The sequence below is a fragment of the Penicillium mononematosum genome (genome assembly GCF_028829835.1).
Source record: "Penicillium mononematosum strain IBT 11891 chromosome Unknown utg000002l:1.0-8112719.0:1.0-8118358.0, whole genome shotgun sequence".
NCBI classification, from domain to species: Eukaryota; Fungi; Ascomycota; class Eurotiomycetes; order Eurotiales; family Aspergillaceae; genus Penicillium; species Penicillium mononematosum.
In genome coordinates this window covers 5,238,182-5,255,127 of record NW_026643272.1, presented here as the reverse complement: position 1 = coordinate 5,255,127, position 16,946 = coordinate 5,238,182, and the positions used below count along the sequence as shown (strand labels likewise).

Sequence of the window (16,946 nt, the reverse complement as noted above, 5' to 3'; positions counted from 1 at the left end):
TAAAGAACTTAATAAAGACTTAAGAACCTGTGTCTCATCTAGGCATATTATATAAAATAGTAAACATTGGAACCCTCTAATTCCCCTGCCAAGAGTCTGATCTGCATCCTACCTACGGAGTACAGAGTACAGAGTACAAAGTTATGGAGTAGTAACATCTATAATCTATTCCGTTCTAAACAAATCGGAGTTACTCCGGAGAAACTACAGTTTCCTCATATATTTCTTATTCTTCTTAAGCCTTAAAAAGGCTGGGCCAAGAAGCCTTGCGCCATCCGCGCTAAGCATTTCTCCTTACCCTTGTAGATGTAACATGCACAGGTGGCATTTCCTATCCAATCGGGAATTTCTTCTTTATCTCTTTAGGATTGCGAATATTTACCCCAGTCGCACATCATGACACATTTTTAAAGTAGGTTTACTTTTCAGAGAATATATTTCATGGGCTATCGCATCTTATTAGGATTCCTCTGGATTCTTCTGAATCCTCGTCGACATGTTCACTGCATTGAAGAGTAAGAGGCCCGAGGACCAATCTGAGATCAAAATAGATCAAGGGACTATGGGCTCAGAGGGCGTAGAACTCTCTTCTAAAAGCCCAAATGTGACGGAGACCGCAGTGGACGAAGAAAATCTCCATTTCAAGGGGGAAACAGCCGCCATTGAACAAGAGACACACGATAACCCCGAGATTGCTGCATTGCCCTTATCCGTGAGACAACTGATCAACCTGACCGATGACCCCAACTTACCGACAATCACCTTTCGTTACTTTGTGCTCTCCATCATCTTCGTTATCCCTGGAGCCTTTTTGTCGCAGATGAGTTACTTCCGCACAACGAAGGCACCATACTCCATCTTCTTTGTTCAAATAGCCTGTCACTATGCCGGTCACTTTATGGCCAGAGTCCTTCCGGACTGGAAGATTGGGCTACCTGGTACTCGCTTTTCTTTTAGCCTGAACCCGGCCCCATGGAGCATCAAGGAGCATGTCTTGGTCACACTGACTGCGGCTTCTGGAGCTACGTACAATCTGGGATATGCTCCCATCGTCCTAGCAGAGCTTTGGTACGGTACACGAGTCAATCCGGCGGTTGCAATCTTCTTCATGCTTTCGATCGTATGGATTGGCTACTCCTTTGCTGCTCTTGCTCGGGAAATCCTTTTGCCTGACCCGGAGTACATCTGGCCCAAAGCTCTGATGCAGACAACATTGTTCGAGACTTTCCGCAGAACAGACACCTCGTCGGCTCTCGCTCGGCGCCAGATGAAGGTGTTCTTCTTTGCGCTTCTAGGGATGACCATGTGGCAATTCCTTCCAGAGTATGTTTTCCCGTTCACCTCATCTTTGGCCTTCCTATGCTGGGTAACACCTCGCAATCCGGTGGCCAACTTCATGGGATCAGGTATTGGTGGCATGGGCTTCCTCAATCTCTCGTTGGATTGGTCAAACGTGAATTGGAATGGATCCTCTATCATGACGACCCCATACTGGACTCAGGTCATCTTGTTCTTGGCATTTGCTTTCAATTGTTGGGTCCTACTTCCTGCAGCAAAGTGGGGGAATCTAGGTTCCTTCAAGCACGGACTCATGTCAAACAGTCTTTTCCTGGGAAATGGTACAACCTACCCGACCCTCGATGTACTCACCCCAGACTATCACCTGAACATGACCGCTTATGAGGAGTATGGGCCGATGTATATGGGGTTGCAAAATGTATGGGCGACATTTTTCGACTACGCCAAACTTCCAGCAGCGGTCACTTGGATCTTGACATTTGGATACGCACAGGTTTCCGGGAATGTCCGAAGGATCTGGTCGTCTCGCAAGGCAGAGAAATCCACGAAGAGTGAAAGCATTCATCACCAGTATCACGACCGCCTCAACGTTATCCAGAGACAGTACAAAGAGATTCCATGGTGGTGGTATGCTATTCTATTCTCCGTAGCCTTTGTCATTCTGATTGTATTCCTTGCACTCGGACATCTCTTCATCCCGATCTGGACGTTGTTTGTGGCACTTGCGAGTGCTGCCGTCCTGGTCATCCCGTTTGCTTGGCTTTACGCCATTTCCAACTATCAGCTTGAGACGGGCTCTTTCAACGAACTCATGTACGGCTACATGGTCCATACAAAAGCCGGAGAGGCCCACCAACACCCCTGTGGCCCTTCTGTCTATGGATCTATCGCCGGTGACGCCTGGTATCGTGCACAGTATATGCTCCAGGACCAAAAGATCGGTCACTACATGCACATTCCGCCCCGCACGGTTTTCTTCTCTCAAATTTTCGGCACTTGTATGGGTGTTCCAATCAACTATGCCGTCATTCGTTGGATCATGGACACCAAAGGAGATTATTTGACTGGCAAGAAAACGGACCCATTAAATCAATGGACAGGGCAGTCCTTGCGGACTTCAAACACAATGGGAGTTCAGTACGCTGTGCTTGGTCCAAAGAGGCTTTTTGCTGAGACAGAAATGGCCGTGCTTCCCTGGTCATTCCTTATAGGGGCAGTCATTCCTCCCATTCTCTTCTGTTTCCACCGATTCTTCCCTCGGCTTCGAATTGACCTGTGGAATGTCAGTATCTTTTTTGGAGGACTGGCGATGTTCTATGGTAACATCAGTACTGGTTACACATCTGCCATTATTGGTGGGTATGTTGTAATGTATTGGGCTTATCGCCGCCATTTCGAGGTTTGGAAGCGGTACAATTACCTGCTTGCTGCTGCGTTTGATGCTGGATTTAATCTCAACATGTTGCTGGTCTTCTTCTTTTTCGGAGCAGGCAAGCAAATTTCGATGCCAAAATGGTGGGGCAATAATGCAACGTCCGTGGAAAGATGTTTTGCTCTTGAAAGCTGATTTACTTTCATGATTCGGTAAAGGAATAGCTGATATTTTGAGTTATAATATGAAATTTATGAAATTTGCCTCTTCACACTTCACAAATGCAGACAAAGGTAGGGTCCTAGTATGTTGTAATATTGCTGATGGCCTGGGGCAATCACTTGCCTATAACTAGACAACAAGTTAGATAGATTTTATATATTTGCTTACTTTACTTCTTTCAATTCATTTTCAGTTCCTTTCCAGTTGGCACCTGTACTTGGTGACTCAGGGCAAGATCTGTCACGGGGTTTGATCACACGCGATAGCCAATCAGACGGTGAGATCGCCCTTGCAGGTTGTTTTGGTTCGAGGGGGAAGACCTTACTTTGCAGACCGTCTTTTAAATTCCCCTTGCCCCCTTTCCACCAACCATCCTTCCTACAATTCTCCATCCACTCTAAATAGACCTCATCATGGCTGAGCAGGCGACTATTTTCAACCCCAACGAGGAAGCCTTCGCCAAGGGCAAGGGCAAGGCTGACCCCACGCAAGATATGAGCATGGACGAGGAGAGCGAGTCTGAGAGCGAGAACGAGATCGTGAGTCTACAATTTCCACGCCCAACCAATTTCTTTTATGCTAACTTTCTCGCGTGTTACTAGGCTGACAATGGTGTGTACCCCCCCCAACGATCACCCAAGCAACCATGTCTGAATGGCCACATGCTTCAGAACGACCATCAATTGACTTCATACTGACCTGTTCTGTTCCTAGATGAGGATGAAGACACACAAGACAACCTCAACGACCCCATCGACCAGAGCAACATCATCCAGGGTGGCCGACGCACACGCGGCAAGGTCATTGACTACTCCAAGATCTCCACCGATGAGATGGAGGATGACGAGGAGGATGATGAAGAATACCAGAGCCGTGAGGACAATGAGACCAACGATGATGATCAGATGCGCGACTAAGCTCGATGAATACAAAACTTCCGGGTGGCATGGAATTGCTTTGAACGATAGGCGCCACGGATCGGTCTCCACGATGTTTTTCTTTCGCGTGTGTCCATAACATGTCTCACGATTGTGTGATGACAATGAATCAATGAATATCTCTTCGGATCTTTGTTCCTAACCCCGTTAATATACACTTAGTCCATTATGAATTGGCCGGGTTCAGCCTATGATGATGTAATTTGTAGACCTAATGGACATCCCCGGGCCTATAGTTTGGAATGGGCAACGCATTGCCCATTGTATTCCACCATAATCAATCCTACCTGACCTAATTGACAATAAACAGAATCCCACGTGAACCACAACTGCTGTGTATCCTGCATGTCGATTCTAGAACTTGGGCTATCACGTGCTGTTCTGTTGTTCGGCGAATAACAACGCTATGGCCACCTTGATGTTTTTAGCTCCGCAAGCATCGAGGACTCGAACAGTGATCGCCTTGGATTTTGGCCTTTTACGAAATGCCCCATTGCTGCTGAACAACTTATCCATCTGCAGTTTATGTTTCTCCTCTCCCTCCCGGCACGAACTCTAGCTACATTCCACGACCGCCATGGCTTCACGGTATTGTTCCACCATCAGTATCTCGGTTCATTATGGGGTCGCCTTCAGCCAGCTAATGCAACAGTAATCTAAATAGGTTTCCCCGTCAACGTGATCCCCGCGCCTCTTCGTCTCTCTTCGATCAATACGGTGGCGACTCTCGCCAAGCTAGCAGATCGCCTGCCCAACAACCTGGTGGATACGGGTACGGAGGCTACTCCAGTCCAGCACCTAATGGTTATGCGAGTAGTGGTGCAGCTGGAGCGGGATATCAAAGTGCATCGCCCGACAAAAAGTGCGTTGAGTGGCTCATGATCTTTTGAGGTCTTCCGTCGTTCTTCCGAGGAAGGATGTGTAGTTGCTAACCAAGGCTTTGTTGTAGGGGGCACTACTCCGATGCAGTTCTCTCATCTCTCGAGTCACAAAATGACGCTGAAGTTGAGGGTATCAGTGCCAAGGTCAAAATGTTGAAGAATGTAAGAAGCCTGCACCCGTATCTCCAGACCCAGGAAAAGCAGGTGGTCGTTTAATGGCAACCGCTGACAGGAAAACCATCTAGATCACACTCGCAATTGGCGATGAAATCCGAGACACCTCCCACATCACCGACCTCAACGATTCATTCGACAACACCCGAGTCCGACTCCGCGGGAATATGAACCGCATGCTTCGCATGGCCGACAGCACCGGCATAGGCTGGCGAGTTTGGCTCGGCTTCTTTTTCGCCGTCTTCCTCCTGTTCTTCTATGTGTGGGTATTTTGAACGTATACCCTTGCTGTCTCTCGAAGACGTGCACTCGCGCTCTATACTATGTCGTCCACGCCCGCCTTTTTCGTCTTTATCATCTTTAATCTCTCGTCTTACTTCACGCAAAACCCAGCGACTTGCTCTTTTACTTGTTCTCGTATAGTTCGAGCCATGCGCATGACTTATCAGTATCTTCAGCATGGGGATCTTGGCTTTGGTGCTATGAGGTGTTCTGGGAGTATGGATTCTTTGAGCTATGTATATGCAAACCCCTGCCATTGGCTCAGATGTCGGCCACGTACCGCTTTTTGGGTTGGCACGTTGGTGATCTTCCTGGCATCAATCTCCGGAGATAATCCAGGAAAGATGTCCGATGTGGTCTGATGATGGTTAGGTTATTTCTGGTTTGATATTGGAAGATGTTTTAGGAAAACTGTACATAGTGCATTTAAAACAATATACAGGGACTATCCTGACAAAAGAAACCATTTACAGGTCAAGCTTTAGTTCCCGTGACTGTGTTTACCTCAAAACGTGTTTGAAGTCGTGTTCATTGATCTTCTTATAAGGAGGTATCATACGCTGCTATCAAAACTCCGGGGCAGACCCCCAAGGTCTATCTTTTTAAGCTGACACAAAAACGCCGTAGATGACACCGAACACGTCTAACATAATTTTGGATAGCCTCTCTAGTTCAGACTATCCCTGGGCCCGCCGATGTGGCGCGGGAACCTTCTCGCAAACCCGCTTCGTCGACTGCCCTGACTGGTTATGGACGCGCGCAGGTCTTCGTCGCTGTATAGCATGCTGCTGGAATCCAACGCATCGCCACCACCGCTCCAGCGATTGAGGAAACGGCGTTGGGCTTCAGTCTCGGGCTCGCGGCGCAAAGTTGGAGGTGGAGGCAAGCCACGGCTGTTTGGCGTGCTGGTGCGGAAGTTCTCCGCAAACCTGGTTTGAATAATACTGGGTTCGTTTTCATCGTCCTCATCACTCAGCTCCTCTTCGCTGTCTGTGTGCTGCCATTCCCCTTCTTGCTCCGAACCTTGCTCTGCAGCATCTGGGATATCATCGTCGAGGTCGCGCGTCATGTCTTCGCTCACACTCTCACCGTCGGCGGCAGGTATCTCCGCATCCAGATCAGGCTGGTTGTCGAAATCGTCCTCTTCTTCGTCGTCATACAGGCCTGAGCCCTCATAGTCATCATCGGGGAAACCTTCAGGGATGTCATCATCCAAGTCGCGCTCCATATATTCCCCTTCCTCTCCAATGTCATCTTCCTCAAGCCCTTCTTCGCCTTCCTCGATAAGACCCGAGGCCTCCTCCTCCGCGTTGGGGATATCGTCATCCAAATCGCGTTCCATGCCTCCGTCCTCTTCTACTTCCCCTCTCTCCATCCCCATGTCATCATCCATAATTCCTTCTCCCTCTGCAGCCTCCATTTCAGCCGCGGCAACCTGTAGCGCCTCTTCGCGCTCCGCTTCCTCCTCTTTCATACCGAGCATTGTCTTCGCACACCCCGCCGGTTTGATCCATGAGTATCCAAACGACGCGATGTTCAATTTTCGAGCGCGTAGCGAGCGTTCTTCTGCGGCCAATGTGGCAATTGTGTTGGCAGAAGAGCGGGATGGCATGAATGAGCGATTACTGCCGGACGTGCCGGCATTGCGTCGGGCGAGGTGGTTTGCAGCGGAATTGTCGCCAGCTTGTTGATCGGAGGTAGAGCGATATGGTTGAGAGGATCCGAACCAGAGTTCGTGGGACTATCAAGTTGTTAATTTCCTCGAGGTTTGGTTTGAAATGCGTCAGCACTTACGTCACGCGGGGTGATGGACGAAAGGGTGAGCATCACTGCAATAACTGTTTCAATACCAGATTTGGGAATACCCTGTCTATGCCAGGGTTTCTGTTTATGGAGCTTTGTGGGGATGTCCTGCGATTTGGACGGCGGTTTGTAGCCGTGCAAAGTAGCAGTTTGTTTATGGTGTGGGGCGAGGAGTGGCTACCGGTACTAGGACTTCACGCGTGTGAGCTTTGGTCTTGAAAGGAAGAAGATATACCTAGGTAGAGAAGCAATTGGAGATGTCAAGAAACAATCCAAAGATCCAACGGGGAAGGCGCGCGCTCAGAAAAGGCTGGAGCTCCACAGCCAATCAATTTTCATCTATGCGGGGAATCCCTTTCTTTCATACTCCGTATTTGTACCTAGGTATGTACCTATGTAGTTAAACATGTATTAAAAAAAAAAGGCTCTCTCTAGTAATTTGAGGATAACTATATTCCATATAGTATCTTCTATTAACATTGAAAACACCTATAGCTTTAAACAGCATCCTATGTTATATGGGTCGATCTAGGGATCAGGTTGAATTTCATCTTAGAATGATGAAGTGTACCTCTAGTTTTAACTTCAAGGCAAATTAGCAATGTGCTCATGTACTCCGTAATTCGAGGGCAGATCCCAGTGAATGATGGTGCCTTTCAGTAATCCAGGCCCTTGGCTACAGACACTGCATATGTACGCCGTACTACGATGCATAAGTCTACCAGTGGAGATGCGAGGTCTCAGCCAAAGGACTACTGCCTGAGACCTCCACACAAGACAAGATCTGAATACAGGAAGTGATGCTGCTTCACCGTTATTTCCACTGCGATGCTCTAGAGAAATTTCGATGTAGTCCTAAAGTGGTAACTGTGAGAGGTGCGATATTACCGTGAATCCAAAATTGAGTATTAGTTAAAGCAGAATTTTGAGTTACAACATAAGGAGGCTTCCAAGACTCTTTCAACTATGGAGCATACGGAGTACCTAGGTAGTTGATAATAGAGCTCTCTGCTGACATTCCAATGTCTAAGGTTGTTGATAATCCGAAAATTACCCGACACCAGCAACTCGGTGAACCTAAAGTGGACAAGAGGACAGTCGGAAAAGGCCGGTTCCGAAATTGAAATCGAAATGAACGTTCTGTCTGACTTTCGTCTGCACTTTCATTGGACGCAGAAAAGGTGGGGATCATGTGATATCCACTCTGGGGTTATGAACACGGATACATTGGATATCAATGTTGTATGGTTGTATGTTGTGGGTAACAGATGTATACAATGCAGCTTAGAAGATGGTGTATGTGAACTATTTTAAAAAAAAGAACATGATGCGGAGAATACTGGTCCTGTTTCACCCGATCATGATATTGATGTATATGTTGTATTGTAATGGGCTGATGTAGACAGCTAGGCGAAAAAAGGAGAAGAGATCCTTGGAGAGATCAGAGTTATGTATTCTTATTATCATCTTCTAACTACCTTATCTCTAGGTCTTCACGTGTTTAGACGGATCACTTTCCTCCGGACTCTAACTCTTTCAATTTATCCATAAATTTATCCATACGAATGTAAAATGCGGGGAAGCATGATCAATTCAACTTAGCAGATGAATTCCCATATTCTCGGCACAATGTCGAGCCAACAGGTCATTATAGAACGATAAGGCAGTTGGGTTGACCTCAAAGAATGAGCTGGGGGAAATGGTCATCCGCAAACGGCTCAGGGCCCGAAATCGGGCCACGTTCATTGGCATCTCCAAGGTAAGGTAAGAGGGAAAACCCGGGATGGACTTGGCCGTTGTCGGAATGTGTAGTTACCGTTACAGGTATTTATGCATTTCAATGGATCAATTGATGTCTTTACATATTTGTAACGGTTTCAGAATGTCCAACAATTTCCTAATTGTTATTTTCTTTCTGTATTCTTCTCTTTTGTTTTTTTTGTATAAACTTGAATCCTTTTTATTTAGATTGGTACTTTTGGAGTAAATTTTTAGTACTTTTTGTTTTCGGTTCCCCTGCAGAGAACGCAAACCAGCGGCTCGAAATCAAATGGATTAAGCACATCTTTGCCCCACTAGGGAGTGCGCCCATTCACCCGGGTTAACATGTGAGGATTGCCCTTATTCTTCGGGAGTACGGAGTACTTTGGATGCACTTTGAATATGTCCAATGAGCAGCTCTGATCTTTTTATGGGTCTCTATGGGCCTATGGGCCTATAGGACCCACTAGACCTTGTTTTCTTGAGCTTTTGGAGAGAAAGAAAAGAGGAAGTGATTGGTATAATAAATAAGAATATATAAATATTAGTGATAGTATACTCCGTATAGTATACGAATATACTGATATACTAATAAGCATACATATTAATATACTAATATAGTATATACTAGTATATAGTATATAGTATAGTACTATATAGGTATGGAGTCCCCACCAAAGTTAGTTGACGTAGTAAAGAGCTAAGGGTCGTAAAATCTTCACTCTGATTGGTCGAGCGATGCTTATCTTGGGATGATTTGCACTCCGTAATCATAATGATTATCATTACTTTGGCTCTTTGGGCTGTTTCCGTCGATGTTGTCTTTTCATATGGTTAAAAACGTGTGTTCAGAACTAAATGGTATGTTGTATGTGCATGTGTATGTAATGTATAATGTATAATGTATCGTGTAGCATGGCATATTTCACTCTCATATTTCTTTCACTTGACCTCACTCCCCTTACCGTTCTCTTGGCTGCTTTCTAGCAATTTGCCACGGTAGACTCCCCCCACCATTGTAATTTTCCCTTTTGGGGTACATCGGGGGCTTGCAATCCCCGGACCTGCTGTCCCGCCGTAATCGCCCATCCTTTTTTTTCCTCTCTCTCTCTCTCTCTCCCCCCTCCTTTTTCTCTGTTTCTCTGTTTCTCCTTTTCACCTTCCCCCTCTTCGATCTTCAACTCTTTCGCAGAAGCTGGGTGATCATTGACACATTTATTCCTCCTTCGCGCTACGACTTCCTGTGACGCCATCACCAGCTGTCAATCCCCAAATCGGTGGGGTCTTCCTAGCAACAATCCCCTTAGTTACCATTCCATTCTCTGTCGGCTCCCGGCGGAAGAATGGGTCTTAACTTGGAGGAGCTCTATGGCAAAGATATAAGTGAAGAACAGGCTCCTCATGAGTATTCTCAGTACCAACCCGAAAAGGGTTATGGCTGGGCCAATGCTCTGCCAGAGCGGCAAGGTCTGTACGATCCTGAATATGAGAAGGATGCCTGTGGTGTAGGCTTCGCAGCGTGAGTGAAATCCCCTAAGATTGTGCCCCACCCCCTCCCCCAATTGGAGGCATGAAGACCAACTCAATTCTGACGAGACAAATCAGTCACATCAAGGGCAAGCCAAGCCACAAGATTGTTAGCGATGGTGAGTGCCAGTTTTCTACTCTTTGCGGAACGACACCAGAACAAGTGAAGCTGATGGCAATTGAACAGCCCGCAATCTGCTGTGCAACATGACCCACCGAGGAGCCGTTGGCTCTGATGCACGGGATGGTGACGGTGCTGGTGTGATGACCAGTATTCCACACAAATTCTTTATTAAAAACTTCGCCCGTGAGGTGGGTGTGGATCTCCCTCCATTGGGACAATATGCTGTTGGCAACTTGTTCTTCAAGCCCGATGAGGAAGCTCTCAAGCAGTCTATAGTGGATTTTGAGGAACTGGCCACAACACTTGGCTTGCGTGTTCTTGGATGGCGTGAAGTGCCACGGGACTCAACTATTCTCGGTCCTGCTGCACTATCTCGAGAGCCCATTATTATGCAGCCGTTTGTGGTCTTGAAATCGGCATACGGTGAAGGCAACAAGCCAGAGATCACTGACACTGAAAAGTTCGACGAGAGAACCTTTGAGCTTCAGCTGTACGTTCTACGAAAGCGTGCTACCCATGTCATCGGCCTCGGAAACTGGTTCTACCTCTGCTCTCTCAGCAACCGGAACATCGTCTACAAGGGTCAACTCTCTCCCGTCCAAGTGTACACGTACTACCACGATTTAGTGAACGTAGACTACGAGGGCCACTTTGCCCTAGTGCACTCCCGATTCTCTACAAACACATTCCCATCCTGGGATCGTGCCCAACCTCTGCGATGGGCTGCCCATAACGGTGAGATCAACACCTTGCGAGGAAATAAAAACTGGATGCGCGCACGAGAAGGTGTCCTGCGGTCAGAGGTCTTTGGTGACGAGCTTGACAAGCTTTACCCCATTGTTGAGGATGGCGGTTCCGACTCAGCTGCGTTCGATAACGTGCTTGAACTACTCATGATAAACGGCGTTCTGTCTCTGCCCGAGGCAGTGATGATTATGATTCCCGAGGCCTGGCAAGACAACCCCGCCATGGATCCAGCCAAGTCCGCTTTCTACGAGTGGGCTGCCTGTCAAATGGAACCGTGGGATGGCCCAGCTCTTTTCACTTTCTCCGATGGACGTTATTGCGGTGCCAATCTTGACCGTAACGGTCTCCGTCCCTGCCGTTTCTACGTAATGGACGATGACCGCATCGTCTGTGCTTCCGAGGTCGGCGCTATTGATATTGATCCCGAGAGGGTCGTTCAGAAGGGCCGCTTGCAGCCTGGAAAGATGCTGCTGGTTGATACCGTGGCTGGGCGGATCATTGATGACGCTGAGCTCAAGCAGACTGTTGCCCGTCGCCAGGACTTTGCCGGCTGGCTGGACAAGGGGCTTCTACAGCTCCCTGCTATCAATAAGTTGCTACTTAACTCGAACGTTGATCTTTCTTTCGCCTTGGACAACAACACTATTCAGAACGACCCCCGCCTCCGAGTGTTCGGGTACTCGTTTGAACAAGTCAGCTTGATTCTTGGCCCTATGGCTGCAGATTCCAAGGAAGCTTTGGGCTCTATGGGTAATGATGCACCTCTCGCCTGTATTGCCCTTCAGCCTCGTCTACTCTACGAATACTTCCGCCAGCTCTTTGCTCAGGTCACCAACCCTCCCATTGACCCTATCAGGGAGGCTGTGGTTATGTCCCTCGAATGTTACGTCGGTCCCCAGGGAAACCTGCTGGAAATGGACCCTTCGCAATGTCACCGCCTGCGTCTTCCCTCTCCCATCCTGAGCATTCCCGAGTTCAATGCTTTGAAGAATATCAACATAGCCCACAACGATTGGACCGTGCGAACTATCGATATCACATTTGAAAAGAGCAAGGGCACGGCTGGTTATATTGAAGCGCTCGATTCCATCTGCGATGGTGCCACTGAAGCTATCCGGAATGGCGATAAGGTCATCATTCTCTCCGACCGTGCTACATCCGCCGACCGTGTTCCAGTCTCTGCCTTGTTGGCTACCGGTCTGGTGCATCACCATCTCGTCCGAAACAAGTGGAGGTCGCTTGCGGCCCTGGCAGTTGAAACCGCTGAGGCTCGCGAGGTCCACCACCACTGTGTTCTGCTGGGATATGGTGCCGATGCCATCAACCCTTACCTGGCTCTGGAATGTATTCTCAAGATGAATCGGGAAAACTTGATCCGCAAGGACATCTCCGATGAGAAGGTTGTTCAGAACTACAAGTCCTCCTGTGATGGTGGTATCCTCAAGGTCATGAGTAAGATGGGTATCTCTACTCTCCAGTCCTACAAGGGTGCCCAGATTTTCGAAGCCCTTGGCATTGACGACAGCGTTATCGATCGTTGCTTCTCCGGTACTGCCAGTCGCATCCGTGGTATCACCTTTGATCTGATTGCCCAGGATGCTTTCGCCTTCCATGAGCGCGGTTATCCTTCGCGTCCGATTGTCGAAGTCCCCGGTCTGCCTGAATCCGGCGAGTACCACTGGCGTGATGGAGGAGAGGCCCATATCAACGATCCCACCAGTATTGCAAACGTGCAGGATGCCGTTCGCACCAAGAACGACAAGTCCTACGAGGCCTACGCCAAGTCCGCACATGAGCAGATCAAGAACTGTACTTTGCGTGGAATGCTGGACTTCGATTTTGACCAGCGTACGCCTATTCCCATTGACCAGGTTGAGCCTTGGACCGAAATTGTCCGCCGCTTCGTGACCGGTGCCATGTCCTACGGATCCATCTCCATGGAATCCCACTCTACACTTGCCATTGCCATGAATCGCCTGGGCGGCAAGTCGAACACTGGCGAGGGTGGTGAAGATGCCGAGCGTAGCAAGAGGATGGAGAACGGCGACACGATGCGGTCCGCCATCAAGCAGATTGCTTCTGGTCGTTTCGGTGTGACATCCAACTACCTCGCCGACGCTGATGAACTGCAGATCAAGATGGCCCAGGGTGCCAAGCCCGGTGAGGGTGGTGAATTACCCGGCCACAAGGTTGTCGGCCCCATTGCTCGCACTCGATTCTCCACCCCAGGAGTCGGTCTTATCTCCCCGCCTCCGCACCACGACATCTACTCCATTGAAGATCTGAAGCAGCTTATCTACGATCTCAAGTGCTCTAACCCCCGATCTCGTGTTTCCGTTAAGCTGGTATCCGAGGTTGGTGTTGGTATTGTCGCTTCTGGTGTGGCCAAGGCCAAGGCTGATCACATCTTGATCTCTGGTCATGATGGTGGCACCGGTGCCTCACGCTGGACCGGTATCAAGTATGCCGGTCTTCCTTGGGAACTGGGTCTTGCAGAGACTCATCAAACTCTGGTTTTGAACGATCTTCGTGGTCGTGTTGTGGTCCAGACTGATGGCCAAATTCGTACCGGCCGTGACCTTGCCATCGCCTGTCTGCTCGGAGCGGAAGAATATGGGTTTGCCACAACCCCTCTGATTGCATTGGGATGCATTATGATGAGAGTGAGTACATTCATCTCTTGATTTCCTGATGAGACCGGCCTATTGACAAATATATTTTCCCTAGAAATGTCACCTGAATACCTGCCCTGTTGGTATCGCGACTCAGGATCCCGAACTGAGGCAGAAATTCAAGGGTACACCGGAGCATGTTATTAACTTCTTCTACTATGTTGCCAACGAGATGCGTGCTATCATGGCCAGGCTGGGCATTCGTTCGGTCAACGAGATGGTCGGTCGTGCTGAGCTGCTTAAGGTCCGGGACGATATTCGTAATGTTAAGCAGGAACGGATTGACCTATCACTCATCCTGACCCCGGCTCACTCACTTCGCCCTGGAGTAGCTACCTACAATGTTCGCAAGCAAGATCACCGCCTTCACACCCGCTTGGACAACAAGTTGATTGCTGAATCGGAGCTCGCTCTTGAGAAGGGTCTACCCTGCCGAATTGAATGCGATATCGTTAATACTGACCGTGCTCTGGGTGCTACTCTCTCCTATCAGATCAGCAGACGTTATGGCGAAGCTGGTCTTCCTCAGGATACCATCCACGCGAACATTAAGGGCTCTGCTGGTCAGTCCTTTGGTGCCTTCCTCGCCCCCGGTGTCACCCTTGAGCTTGAAGGTGATGCCAACGACTATGTTGGCAAGGGTCTCTCTGGTGGCCGCCTCATCATCTACCCCTCGCGTGGGGCCGCTTTCAAGGCCGAAGAAAACGTCATCGTCGGTAACACTTGTCTTTACGGTGCCACCCGCGGAACTTGCTACTTCCGTGGCATGGCCGCCGAGCGTTTTGCTGTCCGTAACTCTGGTGCCACTGTCGTCGTTGAGGGAGTTGGTGACCACGGATGTGAGTACATGACTGGCGGTCGTGTACTGAACCTCGGACCCACTGGCCGCAACTTCGCTGCTGGTATGTCTGGTGGTATTGCCTACGTCCTGGATAAGAACCAGGACTTCCATTCCAAAGTCAACTTGGAGATGGTTGAAATCTCTAGTATCGAGGACCCATCGGAGATTGCCTTTGTTCGCGGTTTGGTTGAAGACCACCATCATTACACTGGCTCTGAGTTGGCTGCTCGCATCCTGCTCGACTTTACTCGTGCTCTCCCCCACTTCGTCAAGGTTCTGCCAACCGACTACAAGCGCGTCATGGAGGAAGAGGCTGCCAAGGCGGAGGCTGCGAAGAAAGCTGAATTCACTCTTCCTCAGCTTCCCAGTATCCCTGTTAAAGCCGAGAGGGCCAAGGCCGATGATTCCAAGAAGACTGACTTGCTGGACATTGAAGACAGCATTATCGACTCGAAGGCTGAGAAAAAGCGATCCGCCTTGATCTTGGACAAAACAAGAGGTTTCATGAAGTACAGCCGCCGCAGTGAGAAGTATCGCAACGCAACAACCCGTACTCGTGACTGGGGCGAGATCTCCCACCGCCTCAGTGAGGACGAGCTCAAGTACCAGTCTGCCCGTTGTATGGACTGTGGTGTTCCATTCTGCCAGTCGGACACTGGCTGCCCTATTTCCAACATCATTCCTAAGTGGACAGAATTGGTTTTTGCGAACCAGTGGCAGGATGCTTTGAACCGTCTGCTCATGACCAACAACTTCCCCGAGTTCACCGGGCGTGTCTGCCCTGCACCCTGCGAAGGATCCTGTGTTCTAGGTATTAACGAAGACCCCGTTGGTATCAAATCCATCGAGTGCGCGATCATTGACCGTGGATTCGAGATGGGCTGGATGGTTCCCTGCCCCCCCTAAGGCCCGCTCTGGCAAGACCGTTGCTATCATCGGCTCTGGGCCTGCGGGCTTGGCTGCTGCTGATCAGCTTAACCGCGCTGGTCACAGCGTCACCGTTTATGAGCGTGCCGACAGAATGGGTGGTCTTCTCATGTATGGTATCCCCAACATGAAGCTTGACAAGAAGATTGTCCAGCGCCGTATCGACCTCATGGCCGCTGAAGGTATCAAGTTCGTTGCGGGCACTGCTGTGGGCCCTGACTGTGAGGTTTCTCTGCAGTCTCTTCGTGCCACCAATGATGCTGTTATTGTTGCCACTGGTGCCACTGTTGCGCGTGATCTCAAGGTCACTGGTCGTGAATTGGATGGCGTGCACTTTGCCATGCAGTTCTTGCATAAGAACACCAAGTCCCTCCTCGACTCTGGTCTTTCGGATGGCGAATACATCTCTGCCAAGGACAAGCACGTCGTCGTCATTGGTGGTGGTGATACCGGCAACGATTGTATTGGTACCTCTGTCCGCCATGGTGCCAAATCGGTGACCAACTTCGAGTTGTTGCCCCAGCCTCCCCCAGAGCGTGCCCGTGACAATCCCTGGCCTCAGTGGCCCCGTATCTACCGTGTCGATTATGGTCACACCGAGGTCAAGACGCACATGGGCAAGGACCCACGCGAGTACTGTGTCATGTCGACCGAGTTCGTCGACGATGGCAACAACCGCGTCAAGGGTATCAACACTGTCCGGGTTGAATGGACCAAGAGCGCTACCGGCGGCTGGGACATGAAGACCATCGAGGGTAGCGAGCAATTCTTCCCCGCTGACCTTGTGCTCCTCTCTATGGGATTCTTGGGTCCCGAGGATCGTGTATTTGGCGATGAGATTGAGCTTGATCCTCGCAAGAACATCAAGACCCCTCCCGGCCACTACTCGACCAACATTCCCGGTGTCTATGCCGCAGGTGACTGCCGCCGTGGACAGTCTTTGATTGTCTGGTGAGTTTTCGTCCAATTCTTATAGTTAGCAATTCACTAATATAATTCCAGGGGTATCAATGAAGGTCGCCAGTGTGCTCGCGAAGTGGACACTTTCCTCAGCGGAACCAGCTCCCAGCTCCCAGTCACGGGTGGTATCGTCCGTCGCCCTGCCATCGACTCCGTTCCCCAACCCACTGAGGTTGCTGCTTAATCTAGCGGCGATGCAGGACATGTTTTACGACCTTGACGGCCATTATCATGATAAAAGTTTCATTTCGATGCGGGAAAGTTCATCAAATGGGATAAACTTGTGTGGCATATACAGGATTCCATGAGGTTGGTTCTCCGCGCGAATGAAAAAGTTTACAATACTGCGCTTTCTTGAGTTTTGCTTTCTACTTTCCATTTTTATTTCTTTGATTTTCATCTTATGTTTTGCTTCA

The 16,946-nt window shown here is 49.2% G+C and overlaps 5 protein-coding genes across 5 annotated transcripts; 4 read left to right on the top strand and 1 right to left on the bottom strand.

Moving 5' to 3' along the window:
- Positions 1–496: 496 nt before the first annotated feature.
- N7519_003812 (OPT family oligopeptide transporter) lies at positions 497–2,866 on the top strand (the record flags this gene model as incomplete). The annotated part of the gene is made up of 1 exon (XM_057290590.1): positions 497–2,866. One exon carries the CDS (start codon positions 497–499, stop codon positions 2,864–2,866), a length of 2,370 nt encoding a protein of 789 aa, XP_057151792.1.
- Positions 2,867–3,306: 440 nt separating this feature from the next.
- On the top strand, positions 3,307–3,810 carry N7519_003811 (histone H2A.Z-specific chaperone CHZ1; the record flags this gene model as incomplete). Its single annotated transcript, XM_057290589.1, has 3 exons — positions 3,307–3,432; positions 3,496–3,505; positions 3,608–3,810. 3 exons carry the CDS (start codon positions 3,307–3,309, stop codon positions 3,808–3,810), a joined length of 339 nt encoding a protein of 112 aa, XP_057151791.1.
- A 598-nt stretch (positions 3,811–4,408) lies between these two features.
- Positions 4,409–5,161, top strand: N7519_003810 (SNARE domain- containing protein; the record flags this gene model as incomplete). Its single annotated transcript, XM_057290588.1, has 4 exons — positions 4,409–4,419; positions 4,496–4,693; positions 4,781–4,874; positions 4,958–5,161. The coding sequence occupies 4 exons, from the start codon at positions 4,409–4,411 to the stop codon at positions 5,159–5,161; spliced, it is 507 nt and encodes a 168-aa protein (XP_057151790.1).
- A 674-nt stretch (positions 5,162–5,835) lies between these two features.
- N7519_003809 (uncharacterized protein) lies at positions 5,836–6,995 on the bottom strand (the record flags this gene model as incomplete). The annotated part of the gene is made up of 2 exons (XM_057290587.1): positions 5,836–6,909; positions 6,963–6,995. 2 exons carry the CDS (start codon positions 6,993–6,995, stop codon positions 5,836–5,838), a joined length of 1,107 nt encoding a protein of 368 aa, XP_057151789.1.
- A 3,080-nt stretch (positions 6,996–10,075) lies between these two features.
- N7519_003808 (glutamate synthase (NADH)) lies at positions 10,076–16,714 on the top strand (the record flags this gene model as incomplete). The annotated part of the gene is made up of 6 exons (XM_057290586.1): positions 10,076–10,251; positions 10,338–10,378; positions 10,447–13,793; positions 13,858–15,447; positions 15,551–16,521; positions 16,573–16,714. 6 exons carry the CDS (start codon positions 10,076–10,078, stop codon positions 16,712–16,714), a joined length of 6,267 nt encoding a protein of 2,088 aa, XP_057151788.1.
- Positions 16,715–16,946: the final 232 nt, after the last annotated feature.